General features: G+C 47.1%; 1 protein-coding gene and 1 pseudogene across 1 annotated transcript in view; one reads left to right on the forward strand and one right to left on the reverse strand.

The window, feature by feature from the left end:
• Window positions 1-396: 396 nt before the first annotated feature.
• LOC111822245 (60S ribosomal protein L37a-like) lies at window positions 397-675 on the reverse strand (annotated as a pseudogene).
• A 12,581-nt stretch (window positions 676-13,256) lies between these two features.
• The window catches only part of TMPRSS13 (transmembrane serine protease 13), a 32,365-nt gene continuing 26,989 nt past the window's right edge, over window positions 13,257-18,632 (forward strand). The window contains exons 1-2 of the mRNA XM_004385704.1: window positions 13,257-13,296; window positions 14,359-14,468. Coding sequence (XP_004385761.1) covers window positions 13,257-13,296; window positions 14,359-14,468 — 150 coding nt within the window. The remainder of the gene's footprint in view (window positions 13,297-14,358; window positions 14,469-18,632) is intronic.

The raw sequence follows: 18,632 nt of genomic DNA on the forward strand, positions 1-18,632 counted from the left end.
TTTTTTTTTTTTTTTAATCTTTACTTCTTGTTGTTAGTTGCCATTGGGTCGAATCATAGCAACCGCATCTGTTTCAGAGTAGAACCGCTCTATAGGGTTTTCAAGGCTGTGACCTTTCGAAAGATCACCAGGCCTTTCTTCTGAGGTGACTCTGGGTAGGTTTGAACCGCCCATGTTTTGGCTAGTAGTTGAGCTCTTGGCCATTTGCACTTCCCAGGGACTCCTCACCCTTACTTACCCTGTGAATATTTGAATATGCATCTAAGTGGAATCATGTTTGCCTCTGCTGGGCTTAAGCACTCTGTCAGCATCACTGTCTGCAGCGCTTCATTTTTATTTTTCTAATTGTTACACAAATTAACCCAAAGGCTAGTGGGGTTTCAATTAGTGGAGCTTCTACTGGTCTCTCAATTCCTTCAGTCTTCTGAAGGCGGAATTTCCTGTGACTGCAGAGGTGGTGTTTCAGGACCAGGCACCTCCAGCTACTGTTTTTGTGCAGGAACCCCAGTGCCTGATCCCCACAGCTCATGTCTTCATTTTGGTCTTGTCACAGAAGGAGCACGTATACTTGGCATGTTGGCTGATTTAAATTTTCTTCACTATTTTCCTGAGGGAGGTGTCATAACGGGTCCCATATTTACCGAAGATTCTGACCTTCTTGATGCATTTAGCCATGTCACCTCAAACTAGCCCCAAACCCAGAGCATAGCTGCTTTATTTCTGTGGGAAGTTAGCAGTAGCCAATGGGTAGTTCCAGTGAACAACTGGTTGGTTTTATCTGAAGAGTCAGAAGGAGCCCATGTAAATATGACTGTGGGGACTCCCCGGTTCTGGACCCACACTCAGGAGGGCCACAGTGCCCATGAGCCTTGTTTTGGAGAAATCCATGGAGGTGAAGGGACTTGAAGCCACCTCATATCAGAAGCTGGTGAAGGAACTGGGTATACTTAGGTGGGAAACATGCAGAGCCCAGGGGGTCACCAAACTGCTGCCCTCAAGTGTGCAAAGGGCTGTCACGGGGAAGTGGGGTTTCGGTTTTGCATCATGTCCCCATGGAGGGGAACTAGGAACTACAGAGAAACACATCTGGGGAATCACGAGGAACAGCAGCTTGGTCAAATACTTTGGAAACAGGTGACACCTAAACAGTCAGAACTGTCCCTAGATGGGGAGGTGGTGTTTTCCACTCCAAGGAACCATCTGGGAACCAGCTGGGCAGCCACCTGGCAGGAGTGTCAAGGAGGGTTCACAGTGAAGCTCGTCTGCTCTGGCGTGGGAGTTCCTGGAGGCAAGGCCAGCCTCCTTCATTGTCCTTTGTCCACTACTCACTCTCTGGAGGATGTTCAAGGGGTGGGGGCTGGTGTGTGCTGAGGGTGCCATTGTGGATTATTCATGGATTTTTGATGGTGCAATGAGAACAATAATGATTGTGGAGAGAAAAGCAATGCCTTGTCCCTTCTCTGCCAAGACACAAAGAGGCAATAAACTCCATGACTCAGGGAAATACAGTGGCTCCTGGGTTTAGGATTCCAGACTCTCTGAGGCACAGACCTGCTGTGGGGTCATCAGGGTCTTTTGACCAGCCCCACGTTTCCCACTCATGCCTATTTTCTGCTTTCCCTCCTGGGTTCCCGCTCCCCAGCCCCTCCCTACTACTCAGCTGAGGGGCCTAATGTTGATGGAAGTAGGGAGCCTCCGAGTGCTCCACCCGCAGAGTCCCCTATAAGCCTTGCTTGAAGTTGGCTAACAGGCCAGGTGCAGACCAGGGACTCCTTTTCAGCTTGCGGGTCATTTTCTCTTGACTTGAAAAAAGAAATTCCTTCACCCTAACCCACCTCCCCTTAACAATATCCAGAGCACCTATTGTGTGGCCTGAGGCAGTACCTCTCCTGGTCTGGGTTCAGGCATCGCCATTAAGTCTTAAGGAGATTTATGTGAGATTCCAGAAAAGGGAAAACTAACCTCTAGTGACAGAAAGCAGATCAGTGTTTGCCTGGGTCTGGGACTGGGTGGGGAATTGACTGCAAATTGACTGGAGGAAACTTTTTCAAGTCAAGAGAATGTTCGGTATCTTGATTGTCATGGTGATTAAACAGGTGTGTGTGTGTGTAAGAACTAATTTAACTGTATACTTATTATTGGTACATTGTTGATCTAAAAAAAAAAAAAAATCTTAGACTGGTAGCAAATGCCTGTGACTTAGGCAAGCCCTGGTGTGCATAATTCTGAGGACTCCATTCGGCCAGGACAAAGAATAGGTAGACCGTGCAGATTCATAGGAGAATCAAAATGAAATCATACTTCATGCAAAAAAGGGAAGAACTCAAGATGGTGTTCACACTGAAGACAACAGCTCTACAGGACTCAGTTCTGCTCTGATGTCAGAAGGAAACTGTGGTGAGAGAACGCTGTCTCCTCGGGAGCAAAGACTCACTCACTGTTGGTTGGCCCATTGGTTTCTCTTTCCTTGCAAGGCTAGAAGGTGGCAGCATGCAGAAAATAGAAGAAGTAATCAAGGGGGGAAGTGGGGACTGCTAATCCATGCTAATCTAGATGGAAAATGGATACTGCCTTTATTTAAAATTTTGAAATTTTGTTCATGGTGGACTTCCTGCACTAATTTTTATTTTTAAAATTCTTGCATTAAAATGTCGTTTATCTTGATTACTGAGATTTTTGTATGCCCTTGGTGAGTGCCTCACTGGCCTTATCCTCGTGCCAGCTCTGTGGAAAAAAACAGGAAGAAAGAACTGGTCATTTAGTCCAGAGAACTCAGACAGCAGCTAAAAACTTTCTGTAGGCCTTGGGGAACCACAGCCCGGAGTGACCCAGAATGGCCTGGGAGGGAATTTAGATGGAGTGGAGTAGAAGGGATCTGCTCAGAGAAGTTGTGGGCTTGGGGTCTGAGAGGAGAGTACAGGCTCTGGGGAGGGGGAAGATGTCCTGGGCCCAAGTGGTCTCTTCTGGTAGCTTGTTCTCTTAAAGGTGGGTTTGGTGTCTCCTCTCTGCACTGCCTGGCCTAGAAGTTTGTGGTCTGTGTCCCCACTCTCAGGCCTGGCTGGAAGCACATCTGCTGTGCTCTGGGGGTTAAAGAAACTTAGAAGTGGGACACAAAGGGAGGAAGAGCCCTCAGGGCTTCTGAGGATGGAGTCGAGGAGGTAATTCAGGAGTGAAGATGATGAAGGGGGATTACAGAAAGAGGGGTGCCAACTGAGGTGAAGATAGCACTGAGGGGAAAATATGGGAATGGAATGGGCCAAGAGCTCTGTTTCCCTGGCCGTAGATGGGCAGTAGTGGCTGGAGCTGCCAGAGCCCAGAGGTTGGTCTCAGAACTATGGCCAGATTTCTAGTACTCTCTCTCTGTCTCGGCTGGCTGTCTTGAGGCATGTGCTTGTTTGATGGCTGTCATATTTTTTATGTAAAACTCCACCACCAGAGATGGAATGACCTCGTTGTTGTCAGTTCTGACTCATAGTGACCTTATGTACAACAGAAGGAAACACTGCCTGGTCTTGTGTCATCCTCACAATCACTGCTATATTTGAGCCCATTTGTTGCAGCCACTATGTCAGTCCGTTTCCTTGAGGGTCTGCCTCTTTTTCGCTGAACTTACCATGCATGATATCCTTCTTCAGGGACTGGTCCCTCCTGATAACTTGTCCATCCCCGCTTCCAGGGAGCACCCTGGTTGTACTTCTTCCAAGACAGATCTGTCTGTTCTTCTGGCAGTCCATGGTATATTCAATATTCTTTGCCAATATCGTAACTCAAAGGCATCAATTCTTTTTCGGTCTTCCTTATTAATTGTCCAGCTTTCCCATGCATGTCAGGTGATAGAGAACAGCATGGCTTGGGTCAGGCGCACCTTAGTCCTCAAAGTGACATCTGTGCTTTTCAATACTTTAAAGAGTTCTTTTGCAGCAGATCTGCCCAATGCAATGCGTCAATTGAGCTCTTGACTGCTGCTTCCATGGGCGTTGATTGTGGATCCAAGTAAAACTAAGTCCTTGACAACTTCAAAATTTTCTCTATCATGATGTTGCTTATTAGTACAGTTGTGAGGATTTTTGTTTTCTTTGTGTTGAGTTGTAATCTGTACTAAAGGCTGTAGTCTTTGATCTTTATCAGTAAGTGCTTCAAGTCCTCTTCACTTTCAGCAAGCAAGTTTAATCTGCATAACGCAGGTTGTTAATGAGTCTTCCTCCAATCCTGATGCCCCGTTGTTCTCCATATAGTCCAGCTTCTTGGATTGTTTGCTCAGCATACAGATTGAATAAGTATGGTGAAAGGATGCACTCTAGATGCACATCATTCCTAATGTCAAACCATGCCAGTATCCCCTCGTTCTGTTCAAACAACTGCTTCTTGGTCAATGTAAAGGTTCCTCATGAGTACGATTAAGTGTTCTGGAATCCCCATTCTTTGCAATGTTATCCATAGTTTGTTATGATCCACACGGTCGAATACCTTTGCATAGTCAATAAAACACAGGTAAACATTCTTCTGGTATTCTCTGCTTTCAGCCAAGATCCATCGGAATCAACAATGATAGCCCTCACTCCACATCCTCTTCTGAATCCGGCTTGAATTTCTGGCGGTTTCCTGTCAATATACTGCTGCAACTATTTTTGAATTATCTTCAGTAAAAGTTTACTTGTGTGTGGTATTAATGATATTGTTTGATAATTTCCACATTCTGTTGGATTACTTTGCTTTGAAGTGGGCACAGATATGGATCTCTTCCAGTCAGTTGGCCAGGTAGCTGTCTTTGAAATTTCTTGCATAGATGAGTGAGTGGTTTCAGTGTTGCATCCTTTGTTGAAACATCTCAATTGATATTCTGTCAATTCCTGGAGCCTTGTTTTTCACCAATGCTGTCAGTGCACCTTGGACTTTTTCCTTCAATACCATCGGTTCTTGATTATATGCTACCTCCTGAAATGGTTGAATGTTGATCAGTTTTTCTGGTACAGTGACTCTGGTGTATTCCTTCCATCTTCTTTTGATGCTTCCTGTGTTGTTCAATATTTTGTCAATACAATCCGTCAATATTGCAACTCGAGGCTTGAACTTTTTCTTCAGTTCTTTCAGCTTGAGAAAAGCCATGCATGTTCTTCCCTTTTGGTTTTCTAACTCCAGGTCTTTGCACATTTCATTATGATACTTTACGTTGTCTTCTCAAGCCACTCTTTGAAATCTTCTTTTCAGCTCTTTTAGTTAATCATTTCTTCCATTCGCTTTAGCTACTCTATATTCAAGAGCAAGTTTCAGAGTCTCTTCTGTCATCCATTTTGGTCTTTTTTTCTTTCCTGTCTTTTTAATGACCTTTTGCTTTCTTCATATATAATGGCCTTGATGTAATCCCACAGCTGGTCTGGTGTTCAGTCATTAGTGTTCAATGTGTCAAATCTATTCTTGAGATGGCCTCTAAATTTAGGGGAGATATACTCAAGTTTGTACTTTGGCTGTCATGGACTTGTTTCAATTTTCTTCAGGTTCAGCTTGAACTTGCATATGAGCAATTGATGGTCCCTTCTGCAGTTGACTCCTGGCCTTCTTCTGATTGAAGATATTGAGCTTCTCCATTGTCTCTTTCCACGGATGTAGTCAATTTGATTCCTGTTTATTCCATCTGGCGAGGTCCACGTGTATAGTTGCTGTTTATATTGTTGACAGAAGGTATTTCCAATGAGTAAGTCATTGGTCTTGCAAAATTCTTATCATGTGCTCTCTGGCGTCATTTCTATCATCAAGGCTATATTTCCCAACTACTGATCCTTCTTCGTTTCCAACTTTCATATTCCTATCACCAGTAATCATCAGTGCATCTTGATTGCATGTTTGATCAATTCAGACTGTAGAAGCTGGCAAAAATGTTCAATGTATCTTTGGCATTAGTGTTTGGTGTATAAAGTTGAATAATAGTTATATTAACTGGTCTTCCTTGTAGGCATATGGATATTATCCTACCACTGACAGCATTGTACTTTACATAGGTCTTGAAATGTTGTTTTTGACAATGAATGTGACACTGTTCCTTTTACATTTGTCATTCCCAGCATAGCAGATCATATGATTCTCTATTCAAAATCGCCAACACCAGTCCATTTCAGCTCGCTAATCCATAGGAAGGAGCCCTAGTAGCGCAGAGGTTAAAGTGCTCGGCTGCAAAATGAAAGATCGGTGGTTCAAACTCGCCAGCTGCTCTGAGGGAGAAAGATGTGGCAGTCTGCTTCTGTAATGATTTACAGCCTTGGCCACAGGGACAGATTACCCAATAAGCAAGGTACAAATGGACTTAATTGTGTTTATTTACTAATCTGCAGTGAACAGTTTTGCATGGTTTTCACCACATCTGAACTACATTAGTAAGTCTGCACAATGTGTACATTGGTTACTGTAAACTGGTGCGTACCATGCTTTCTAGTTAATCTGTCCCTGGCCCTAGGAACCCCATGGGGCAGTTCTACACAGTCCTATAGGGTGGCTATGAGTTGGAACTGACTTGATGACAGTGGGTTTGGTTTAGTTTATTGAATGCATAGGATATGTATCTTTAAGCATTCCATTTCATTTTTTAGTTTCCAATTTTCCTAGATTCATGCTCATGCATTCCATGTTCTGATTATTAATGGATGTTTGCAGCTGTTTCTTCTCATTTTGAGTTGTGCCACATAAGCAAATGAAGGTCCCGAAAGCTTTACTCCATTCACATCATTAAGGTCAACTCCACTTTGAGGAGGCAGCACTTCCCCAGTGCTTTCCAACCTGAGGGGCTCATCTTCCAGCACTATATCAGACAGTGTTCCACTGCTATTCATAAGGTTTGCACTGGCCAATTGTTTTTAGAAGTAGATCACTAAGTCCTTCCTAGTCTGCCTTAGTCTGGAAGCTCTGTTGAATCCTGCCCACCATGGGTGACCCTGCTGGTATTTGAAAAGCCAGTGGCATAGCTTCCAGCATCACAGCAACACGCAGGCCACTGCAGTATGATAAACTGACAGACAGCGGTGGCCGTGCCTCTGACTGACCCCGAAGCCCCAAGCCTGAGCTCTTTCCAGAGGTCAGTGGGACCTTCAGGGAAGGAGGCTTAGAGTGACTCTCTGAGGCCTAGAGCTTGCCTAGGGGGCGGAGTGGGGGTCCTCAGGTCTGGCCTACAGATGCCAAGGTCTTGTAACCTTGTGGCTCCCTGGTGGCCAAGGTGGGAGCGCCTCCCTAGGAGAGAGGGAGAGGAGGAGCTGAGGCCACAGAGCCGGCAGCTCACAGGGCTGGGTGCCTGCACGGAGAGGGCTTCGGCCCGGTGGGCTGGTCGAAGGGGCTGAAAGAGGACGGGGCCTGAGGCTGAGCTAGAGAAGTGGCACCTGAAAGCAACCCAAGGCTAGAGAACCCCCAGGTCCCTGCCTGGCCCTCCAAGAGTTCTCTCCTCCATCCTTCTGCCTCTGGATTAGATTTCCCTCAAGATACCCTAAACCAGACTGAACAGTTTCTACTCGCGGCCAGAAGTTCCCATTTTCTCGCCCCAAAATAGGGAGAATGGTGGTCACTTCCTTTAATCATTGCTTAAACGTCACCTCAGTGCGGCTTTCCCTGACCACCTTATTTCAAATTATAACTCTGCCTCCTCAGCCCTCTGGATCCCTTGTCCTCCTTTATTTTCTCTATAGCACGCCTTACCTTCTAATAAACAATCTTATTTATTGATTTATTCTTTTCTCTGCTCCCACCCTTCACAATGCCAGTGCCCGAGGGCAGGGATCTTTGCCTGTTTTATTCACTATGAGCAGAGCCAGGCACATAAGAGGCACTCAGTAAATATTTGCTGAATGAATGAGTGAAGAATGGATGAATAGGATTGTTGTAAGGACTGAATGCATTACTGCATGCAAAGCATTTAGTCAGATACCTGTTGTTATGTGCTGTCGAGTCATAGTATTGTTATTGTTCGTTATATGTGACTTTGGACACATTCCTTAGCCTCTCTGGGCATCAGTTTTCCCATCTGTAAAATGAGAAGATTGGACCACTAGATGATCTCTGAGCTTCCTTCAAACTCTAAAAATTCTGCAGTTCTAATGCTCAGAGTCAGGAAAATCTTTGCAAAACTCATCTACACTCCTTTTGCATTCCATAGTACCAGCTCTGCTGAGCTTGGAGGTACTAAGCACTTGTCATGGATTGAATTACATCCCCCCAAAAGTGTATGATCAGTTTGGCTGGGCTGTGACTCCTGGTATTGTGTGATTTTCCCTGTGTGTTGTAAATCCTGTCTCTATGATGTTAATGAGGGAGGATGGGCGGCAGTTGTGTTAGTGAGGCAGGACTCAGTCTACAAGGTTGGATTGTGTCTTGAGGCAATCTCTTGAGATATAAAAGAGAGAAGCAGCAGAGAGACAGGGGGACCTCATACTACCAAGAAAGCAGTACCAGGAGCAGAGCACGTCCTCTGGACCTGGAGTCCCTGCACGGAGAAGCTCCTAGCCTGGAGGAACATCGATGAGAAGGCCAACAGAGAGAGAAAGCCTCCCCGTGGAGCTGACGCCCTGAATTTGGACTTTCAGCCTATCTTACTGTGAAGGAATAAATTTCTCTTTGTTAAAGCCATCCACTTGTGGTTATTTCTGTTATAGCGGCACTAGATGACTAAGACAGTACTCAATTTTTTATTGTGGTAAACATATATGTAACAAAACGTTTGACATTTCAACATTTTTCACATGTATAATTTTGTGACATTAATTATGCTTATCGTGCTGTTCAGCCAACACCATTATCTATTCCCAGATTTTTCCACCACCCTTAACAGGAGCACCTTTTTCACAGTAGCTCCTCCTGTGTTTCTTTTGACTTCTGAGGAGCAGAATGGGGCACTGGCCTGGGGCCATGAGTCAGCCCAATATTTGTTGGAATGATCTCCATTCAGATATTTATATGTTTTATTTTAATTGACTTTCCTGAGTTATTTCACAGTGTCTTACTATTTTCAATAGAGGCAATCCATTATGTGCACAATTAAAGGTCATTTGATTTTAGAGTTTTCATAGAAATAAATTGAGTTAAGAGGAAAAAAAAAAAAATGCCAGAGCATATGCCTTGATTTGGGATTTGGACACTTCCTGCCCTGGGTGAGGCTCTAGTCCCTGGCCTTGGATATCCCTGAGGAGGACACCGTCATGCCTCAGAGGGCTTGGGCGTGCCTGTTTTCAGAGCTAAGACCATCCTCACAGGGCCTTGGCCCTTTCTGTCAGAACCCCCCTCTCAAAGAGGAAGTCCTGAACACTTGAACCTCTGGTTTCCCCACAGCAGCCTCTGTGGGGGGTAATTTCCTAGCTTCACACTCCAGGTATCAGTTTGGGGTGGAGGGACAGGTCTAGCTAGTTCTGCTGTGTTGTTTGTACTTGGGATTACTTCACACATCCCAACCGGCTTCCCCGCCCCTCTTGGTGGCGGCTGGCCTTCAGCGGTCCAACCCCCTTTTCTCCACATGCCCAGGAAGCCAGGAGCCAACATGGACCTTTCCGTGGACATTAGCTGAGACTGGAAGCCTTATCCCTTGGGAGACCATGGAAAGGGACTGCCGCCTGGTGAGTCCAGCCACTTGCCTAGGGCCAGAACCTCCCAGTGCTGAGGAAGCCAGGATGGCACTGGGAGATAGGTGGGGCACAGCTACCTGTGTGCCTCAGGCTCTGGGGGAAGTTGAATGTGTCTTTTCTAGTTTGAAGTAACTTGGGGTCAGATCTCTTGGCCTCTGTTTATCATGGTTCCTAAAAGGATCCTCTGGGAGGAGAAGCTGGTAGGATTTGGGGTCTGGCCAGTAAGCTCCCCAGGACTGTGGCTGAATCCTGGGTTCCTACTTAGCTCTGTGGCCCGTGAGCCCTCTGGCCAGGACAGCCTATATTGTTAGATCAACTTTGCCAGTAAAAGGAGAATCATGGAATCTTAGCATTCTAAATGGCTTCAAGGTCCTCTTGTCTAACCCCCTCACTAGACTCCTAAACCACCCCAGAAAAATGTGACTTTCTATGTGCATTTAAGATATTAAGAGAGTTTTCAACTTCTCTTAGTTATTCATTTTCAGGCTTAATAACTTTCATGCTTGGGAGGTGCTTCCTTATGTCTAACCACAATTCCTTCTGTTATAACTCAGGTTCCTTTCTTCTTCTGCTGCTCTTGATGGTGGTAGAGAGCAGCTGGGCTGTCCTCTTTGGAAAGCCATTCATACAAACGTGAAGGTGAAGGCTTCCAAAGATTTTGTTCAACTGTGTCTCAGCTTTCTTTTCTTCAGGGAAATCTTTCTTGCGCTCTAACTTCTCCTTAGGTCTTGTTTTCTGCTCCTCTGCAAATTCTTTTGTTCTTTACTGATGTGGTAGAATATGGGACTCTAGGAAGCATGGGCCACCTCTAGGTTTGAGAAGGATCAGCTCATCCTGTGCTCTGCCTTACAGTTGGCATGTGGTCCGTTCTGACCCTCAGGTGTGTTTCTGTAACCTTTACTGCCATCTATCTCCATTCCTTTAGCCCCCTCTTGGCTTTTGCTCTGGTCTCCTTGGTTCATGTCACCACCTCACCAAGGACATTTGAACCTAGCCTCTGGGGCTCATTGGAGCCTCTGGTGAGTAGTAAGTAAGGGTGATGCATTGTGCGGAATGGAGTTTTGTGTAAGGCGGGGGGAAAGTGAACCCACAGACCCAGGGATGGGGCATGCTCCTTGATAACTTGCTGGGGTCCTAAATTTGTTGTTGTTGTTAGGTGCCATCGAGTTGGTTCCAGCTCATAGTGAACCTATGTACAACAGAACATAGGTTCTGCACCATCCTCACAATTGCTGTTGTGCTTGAGCCCATTGTTGTAGCCATTGTGTCATTCCATCTTAGTGAGGGTCTTCCTGTTTTTCTCTGACCTTCTACTTTACCAAGCATGATGTCCTTCTACAGGGACTGGTCCTTCTGATAACATGTCCAAAGTATGTGAGATGAAGTCTCGCCATCTTTGCTTTTAATGAGCATTCTGACTGTACTTCTTCCAGGACAGATTTGTTTGTTTTTCTGGCAGTTGATGGTATGTTCTATATTCTTCACCAACACCATAATTCAAAGGTGTCAATTCTTCTTTGGTCCTCCTTATTCATTGTCCAGCTTTCACATGCATACGAGGCGATTGAAAACACCATGGCTTGGGTTAGGCGTACCTTAATTCTCAAAGTAACATCTGTGCTTTCCAATACTTTAAAGAGGTCTTTTGCAGCAGATTTGTGTAATGCAATGTGTCGTTTGATTTCTTGACTACTGCTTCCATGGGCATCGATGTGGATCTAAGTAAAATGAAATCCTTGACAACGTCAATCTTTTTTCTATTTAGCATGATGTTGCTTATTGGTCCAATTGTGAGGATTTTTGTTTTCTTTATGTTGAGTTGTAATCCATACTGAAGGCTGTGGTCTTTGATCTTCATCAGTAAGTGCTTCAAGTCCTCTTCACTTTCAGCAAGCAAAGTTGTGTTATCCTCTTTCAGGGTCCTAAATTTAGTGGCCCCAAAGGTAAGAAGGGTCTGAACTATCTGGAGGGTGGCCGAACCCAAGTTGGAGGTAGGTGGTGGGGCCAGTCCTTGGGGCAGGATGATATTGGCCTAACAAGCTCATCTCTCCATAGTTAGGTACCAACATGGAAGGTAACTGGAGGCATAGGGTAGAGAACAGGCTTTTCATTATTGATGGAATATGGGACTCCCAATTAATTTATAAATTAAGTGCCAAATGGTATGGTAGGTGCCATGTACATTATGAAAGGCTGATTGTCCTAATTTATGTTGGAATAAAATAACTGAACCACCACATCCTTTAAAGTTCTTAGTTTATCCCCTTGTTTAAGAAGAAACCTCCAAGATAATGAGCCAGAGGTGGGGGTAGGGAAGACCACAGTTGGGGCTCTTAATCTTATATGCAGCAGATATTCCTTAAGATTGATTAAATCTTAAGGGTGGGAGTGGGCTGGGAAAAACTGGTCATCTAAATCCATGCCTTCTCCCTGAGGGCTTCATTGCAGAGAGATGCATCGTCTTATCTCTCAACTCCTAAAGTGGTAAGAAAGATAATGTCCAATGGATTTAAACCTGATGAGGCTCCTGTGGCAGCTGGCTGTGTCTTCAGGGGGATGCTGGCAAGGGGGTGAAGAATGCTCTCAGCTTCTCTGCATTTGAAAGAGAAGCTGCATGATGTGGTAGACAGAGAACTGACCAAGTTCCAGGTCAGGTGTGACTTTGGATCAATCACTTAATCTTTTTGTACCTTAGTTTCTTCATCTCTAAAATGGAATAATAATAGAACCTACCTCAAGGAGTCTTAGCATAGTATCTTTCACAGAGTAACTCTCTTTTAGAATGGCATCTGGCAGAGATAGAAAGAAAGATAGATAGATAGACACAGATATGGGTATAGATATATTCACAGTGTTATGATTTATCATTATTATTATCACCATCATCACCATCATCATCTAGAGTCTAGTCCTGGCTCCTCTAAAAATTTAGACAAATATCTTCTCCTCTCCTGCCTCGGTTTCCCTACCTTCCAAAGAAGAAGGTTAGACAAAGTGCTCCATGAGGCCCCTTTGTCTTTCCCGGACAGTCTCTGAAATTACACAGAACGGGACTGCAGGTGTGCCACACTGGATATGTGCATTTGTTTTTGAAAAATAGTGCATATTTTGTGTTTTCTTCAAAATGAGTCACATTTTTAATGCTTAAAGAAGTGCAATATTTATTAAAGAAAGACTGAAGTAGACCCAAGGACAAATCAACAACCCTTAGTAGAGCAGATTTCTTTATACTAGGTCTTCTTAAAGTGGAACAGGTTCTATATCAGGTCAAGACCATGGAGGGAATGGCCCAGAGATCTGAGAGCTGGCCCAGGGGGAAGCATTTCCTCAGAGGGAGCTGGGCAGGTTCCCAAGATGGCAGAGCAGTGGGCTCAGGTCACTGTGTCCTCTACCATGCCCCAAAGTGCAGTACCCCAGGACGCTGGGCACCTGCCCTTTGTCTTTACCGGAGACCTCTGGGTTTGATGTTTTCACTGGGGCCAGCAAACCCCACCCTGCCTTCCCTGAGTTGTCCCCGTGAGTTGACAAATGTGAGCTCAAACATGTGGGAGTGTGTGTATGGGGCTCCAGGCTGGGATGCTGGGTGGGAAGGCCAACTGATGTAACAAGAGCCACTTAGCTTAAGTGTCATGTTTCGGCAAAACAGCTTCCTCTTGCTATAGCAACATGGGGGTGGACTGTGCCTGGCAAGGCGGGCAAGATGCAGGTGAGGGAGACACAAAGGAATCCACCATGGGGAACAGCACGGGGCTTTCTCAACCAAGCAGAGGCCTCGTCAGCACCAGGGGGAGGCCAGCTCCTCTGATAGTAAAGCAACAGCCAATACTGTCCAGTGAGCCACCACTGTGAGCCAGCCCGGAACTGTGACATCACCCTAGCTCTGGGCAGAGAGGGAAGGCACAGACGGGGGGAGAAAGTGAGGCAGCAAGTTCATGGGCAATTAACTGCTATTTGCTGGGTAACAGTGGACTACTTAATGTTTTTTACACTAATTGAAGAAAGAATAGATGAGGGACATGAAGAGGCCCCAAGGGACCCACCCCTAGGCTGTGAAGAAGCTGCTGCTGCTGCTGCAGGACATTCTCTAGGTTTAGCACGAGCGCTTTTCCTAGGGTCCTTCTCGCTGGTCACCTGGGGCTCTAAATGACCCCCAATGCCCAGTTCCCGGAGTTCAGGCTGCTTTCTGTGGCTGGAAAATTGTCGGTACGCAAAGCGAAGGACTCAATTCATGGCAGTAGCCACACAACCACCAAAATGGAAGCAACCCATGAGTGGTGGTGACATCACCCAGAACAGAGAGGGGGCCCCCTTCTTTACCTGGGGTCCCTGGCTGGGCCCCCAGGACACTCAGGAGAGGCTAGGGGCAGGGCATACTCAGGGTCTGTTAATTCTCCCATCCCCCACCAGGTAAGGGCCCAAGGGGCGGAGTCTGCCACAGGGAGCCATAAAAATGCCCCACTCACATTGGGGTGGGGTGGGGGTTTACCCCTCAAAGCTGTGGTACAGAGAGCAGTGGACTGGGAGCAAGGGGCCTTGGGGTTTACTCCCCATTCCACTATAAGATGTACTCGAGTGACTTTGGGCAAAGCACACAAATGTTTTGGGCCTCCACTTCCTTGTCTATAAAATGGGAATAGTAATCCTTATTGACCCCATCTGGGGAAGTGCTTGGAAAGAGCCCCAGAGCCAGGGACTGCTCCTCTCAGCTCTCTCTCTGGCCCATCCCTGGCTGCCCTTCCCTATAATCCCTGCCTTGCCTGCCTTCCAGCTACGCCACCTCCTGCCCCAGCTCATCTGCAGGGGGCTGGACAAGCTTCTAATGGGGACTCTTGGGAGCTTCAGAGGCACAACGAGGTGGCAGCAGTGACAGCTGGGGTGGTATGGTGAGGGCTTAGCGGTATGTTACTTCAGGGGATAACCTAGAGACCAGCCCAGGGGTGGGTGGGAGGAGAAGCAGAGCCAGGAAAGAATGTTTGGCAAGACTAAGCCAGGGAAATGGCCCTGAGTTACCCATGCTCCCCTGACTCTGCCCTGTCCACCTGCCCCAGGCAGGCTGAGGCGCCTCTGATCTCAGGCAGGTTATGGACAGGCCAGGCCCTGGCCCAGGAGTTGGTCATCTGAGTTCCATTCCTGGGTCTTCTGCTTACTGGCAAAGCCCAGGAGTTGGAAGGCCTGCATTCTGATCCTGGCCCTGCCCTTTGGGCAAGAAGCCTCCTCCCTTCTGCCTTCTCCACTTCAGGTATAGGGACCTCCCTCAACTGCTCAAGGCATCTGCTCTGAGGGTCAGGTCAGGCCTCCAGATGGGAGGCCAGAGGCTGAGCAATTGCTCTCCAAGAATTGAGGAAATGAAATGAGTTAGTGCTGCAGCAGGTTAGACATTAGGAAGGACTTCCAGCAGGCTGGGGTGGCAGGCTGTGAAATGGGCAAAGAATGGCTGTGGAAGCTTCTATTCTGTGGTCCCTGAAAATGAGAACTCTGCTTAGCCTTCTGCGATGGTCTGGATTGGGGCAGGGTCGGGGGGTTGGAGTCGATGGTCTTACTCTGGATGCTGCTTTCCTCTGGTCTTGGGGCTGCCCTTCCACTCTGATGTCCCTGCTGGACCTTGCAGTTCCTCACATGGGCAGCTCTCATTCAGGTCTCGGGGTCCCAGGACTCTCCTCTTTCCCTGGTCTGAACCATCACTGCCCCCCAGTAGAATGCCTAGTGGGCTATTTGTTATGGTTTGACACATTATGGACCAAGCTCTTTCATGTGTGTTCCCCATTTATCTGGGGGAAGGAGGTAAAGTTAGCCCCATTTTACATGTGCAGAAGCAGACTCTGAAGTGGTAAGTTACTAGCCCAAGGTAACCCGGTTAGGCGTGGGCACAGTCATATTTGAACACAGATCTTTCTATCTCAAGCCCAGCGCTCTTTACAAAAAATTATGATTGCACAGCTAATGTGAACCAAGTCCTTGCTGTGTGCCAGCCGGCGCTTGACCTCTACTATCTATCACAAGGATGCTATGAAGCAGGATCATCAGCTCTACCTAATAAGAGGTTAAGCCACTTGATCAGGGGCACACAGGTGGTTTAGAGGCAGAGCTGGATTTGAAGCAAGGTCTCTCTAACCCAAAGTACTGGATGGAGGTGCCCAGCTGCTGCAACCCACAAGGCTGCCTGGTCCTGGAAGGCCACAGGTCCCGTATGTGGTTCACACTGAGAAGTACCTCAAGACCGAGATCCCTGAAGAACCTCCTGGCCCCATCCCAGGCTTCCAGCCTGCCAGGCCCCAGGTCCCATTGCTTAGTTCAGGTCACGAACACAAGATGAGTGTCCTGTACACGTTTCAGGGAGAAGGCTGCACCAGGGACCTCTTGCTTCTGACTCGAGAAGGGCAGGGGACTCAGACACAGACCGCTCGGGGTTGAGTCTTGACAATGCAGTTCTGGGCAATCTGAGCTCTGAGACTTGGCTTGCTTGTCTGTAAAATGGGCTGGTAAAAATACCTAGCTCAAGGATGTAGTAAGGACCGCACGCAGCTGTAGATGTGTGAAAGTTTTTACTGTAAACTCTCAAGTTCTGTTACATAAGTGAGCTACTAATATTTTATTGGACTCAATTATGGTAATTCTCCTTGAAGTTGGCAAAGACATATAATGAGAGCATAACGGGGAGGGAGACCTGGCAGGCCAGTCGAGGTGCCACAACACCGGGGGCCTGGCAGCTGCCAAGGCTCAGGCCACCACTGGTTGGACATACAGGGCCTTTCAGGGCCTGGGCTTATCTTTTCATTGAAGGACCTTAGGCTGGCCTTTGTCCAGCATCCTGTTTTCTCCCTAAAATGAATTTATACCATCTTTCAGCCCCATCAGTCATGCCCCGTAGCTATTAAATATCAGTTTGGTTGTGCTCTGTGTAAGCGGGGAGGGGGGAGAGGAAGCAGGGAGAGGAGTGAAGGAACACCCATTTCCTGAGCAACTGCTGTGTGCCAGGCCCTGGAAAGAGCGTTCCTATTTTATCTAATTTAATCCTCAGGATTATTAGTCCCGTTTTGCAGATTAAGAAAAAGACTCAGGAAATCTAAGCGGCTTACCCAAGGTCACGCAACTACCAAGTGAAAGACCCAGAATTGGGATCCAGGTCTGTTTGACTCTGAAGCCAGAGCTGTTAACTGATGCATTCTATATTTCAACATATCCTCGCCACCTCTCCTTGCCCCCAACACCAATCCTGTTCCATTTTAAGCTTCCAGGGGCTCATCTGTCTACATTTTATGGCCATCGAGTGTCTAGCCAGAGTCCCTGGGTGGTGCAAATAGTTAACATGCTCGGCTGCTAACCAAAAGATTGAAGGTTCGAGTCCACCCAGAGATGCCTCAGAAGAAAGGTCTGGTGAGCTACTTCTGGAAAATCAGCCATTGAAAATCCTGCAGAGCACAGTTCTACTCTGACACATACGAGATGGCCGTGAGTCAGGATTAACTCAACGGCAACTGTTTTGTTTCATTTGTCGGCTCTAACCAGTGGGGACGAGAGGAAAACCTGCTGGGAAAACTTGCTCTGGTTCAGCTGGGTCAGCAGCAGCAGCAGCTACCCTTCAGGTCCCTGAACACACATGTGTGTCCCTGCTCAGCCGGCTGGGGCACTGGGGCTCCTGCGTACTTACCCACATCCACTAATTAACCTCAGCGACTTCCTGGCGCAGCCTCTCCTGGCTCTTGCCTTTGGCAAGCCGAGTGTGGTCAGGAATCCAGGATTCCTCCTTGAATTCACGCTCCCAAAAGATCATAGCTCTCCAAAAAATGAAGAAGTGACCAAACCACCTACCTCCAATTCCCAGGGGAGGAGGGAATAAAAAGTGAAAACAAAAAGCCCTACTTAGTAGGGATGATGGTGCTCAGATGAGCCAGATATTCTAATGAGGAGGATCTTCTGTTAATTGGTCAGCTTGGTGTAAAGTGAAATGCTTTTAAGCACTGTGGGAGGTGAGGGATGGAAACAGAAGCACCTGGAGGGGTGGAGCCTTCTGTCTTCTTCACACAGCCCTGTGGACCCCACACCCCACCCCCTAGCACCCTCTTACCCCCTGCTCCCCAGGCTTGCTTTCTCCGCCATTCATGCTGCTTCCCAGTGAGACCCGCCCTCCTGAGCAGCCAACTGGCCTCCAGCAGAAATTGCAATGAGGGTCATATGTGGCCCATGGGCCAGGTTAGTTCCCAGCACCCCCACCCTCTGGGGACTCCAGGAGGGGGCTTAGGAAGCAAAGACTGTGTAAGAGAGGTCAGAGGGGCCCATGAGGGGCGAGAGGGAGGTGAGAAGATGCCCAATACAGTGACAGGGACTGGGAGTCCTGCAGACAGGGCTGGGCAGAAAGTAGGGAATGCTCAAGCACCCCCCGCTGCCCCTGACCTCACCGGCTCCCTCTTCCAGATTTAGAGCACGCCAAAGATGGCACAGTGGTTAAGCATTTGGCTGCTAACCAAAAGGTTGGCAGTTCAAATCCACCAGCTGCTTCTTGGAAACCCTATGGGGCAGTTCTACTCTGTCCTATAGGATCGCTATGAGTCGGAATCAACTTGACGGCAATGGGTTTGGGTTTTTTGTTTTAAAGGCCCCAGGCTCTCCAGGGAATGGACCAGGATTGGTAGTCATTGATGGCCTCTTGTGGCCAGCCACTCTGTTAATTCTTATCTCCTCCTCAGGGAGTTTGCAAAGCCCAAGAGTTGAAAGCATGGACACTGCAGCCTGAATTATCAGTTCAAATCCTGCCTCTGCTACTTTCTCGCTGTGACAACTTGACCAAATTATTTACCCTCTCTGCCTCCGTTTCCCCTGTCCAAAGTAGAGATAATAATCGTTTCTACCTCGTAGGGTTGTTTCAAGGATTAAAGCATTAGAGCATGTTAAGCCCTCTAAAAGTGTAAATTAAAGTGCTAACTCATTCTGAATTAATCTATGAGTCAGCCTACAGCTGGGTAAGGTTAAAGATCTTGTCCAAGAGTGGGGGGCTCATACCCTAGCCTAACTTCTCTTCTTATATCTTGTTCCTGCAGCTTCTCT

The sequence above is a fragment of the Trichechus manatus genome, unplaced genomic scaffold (assembly GCF_000243295.1).
Source record: "Trichechus manatus latirostris isolate Lorelei unplaced genomic scaffold, TriManLat1.0 scaffold00143, whole genome shotgun sequence".
Taxonomy (NCBI): Eukaryota; Metazoa; Chordata; class Mammalia; order Sirenia; family Trichechidae; genus Trichechus; species Trichechus manatus.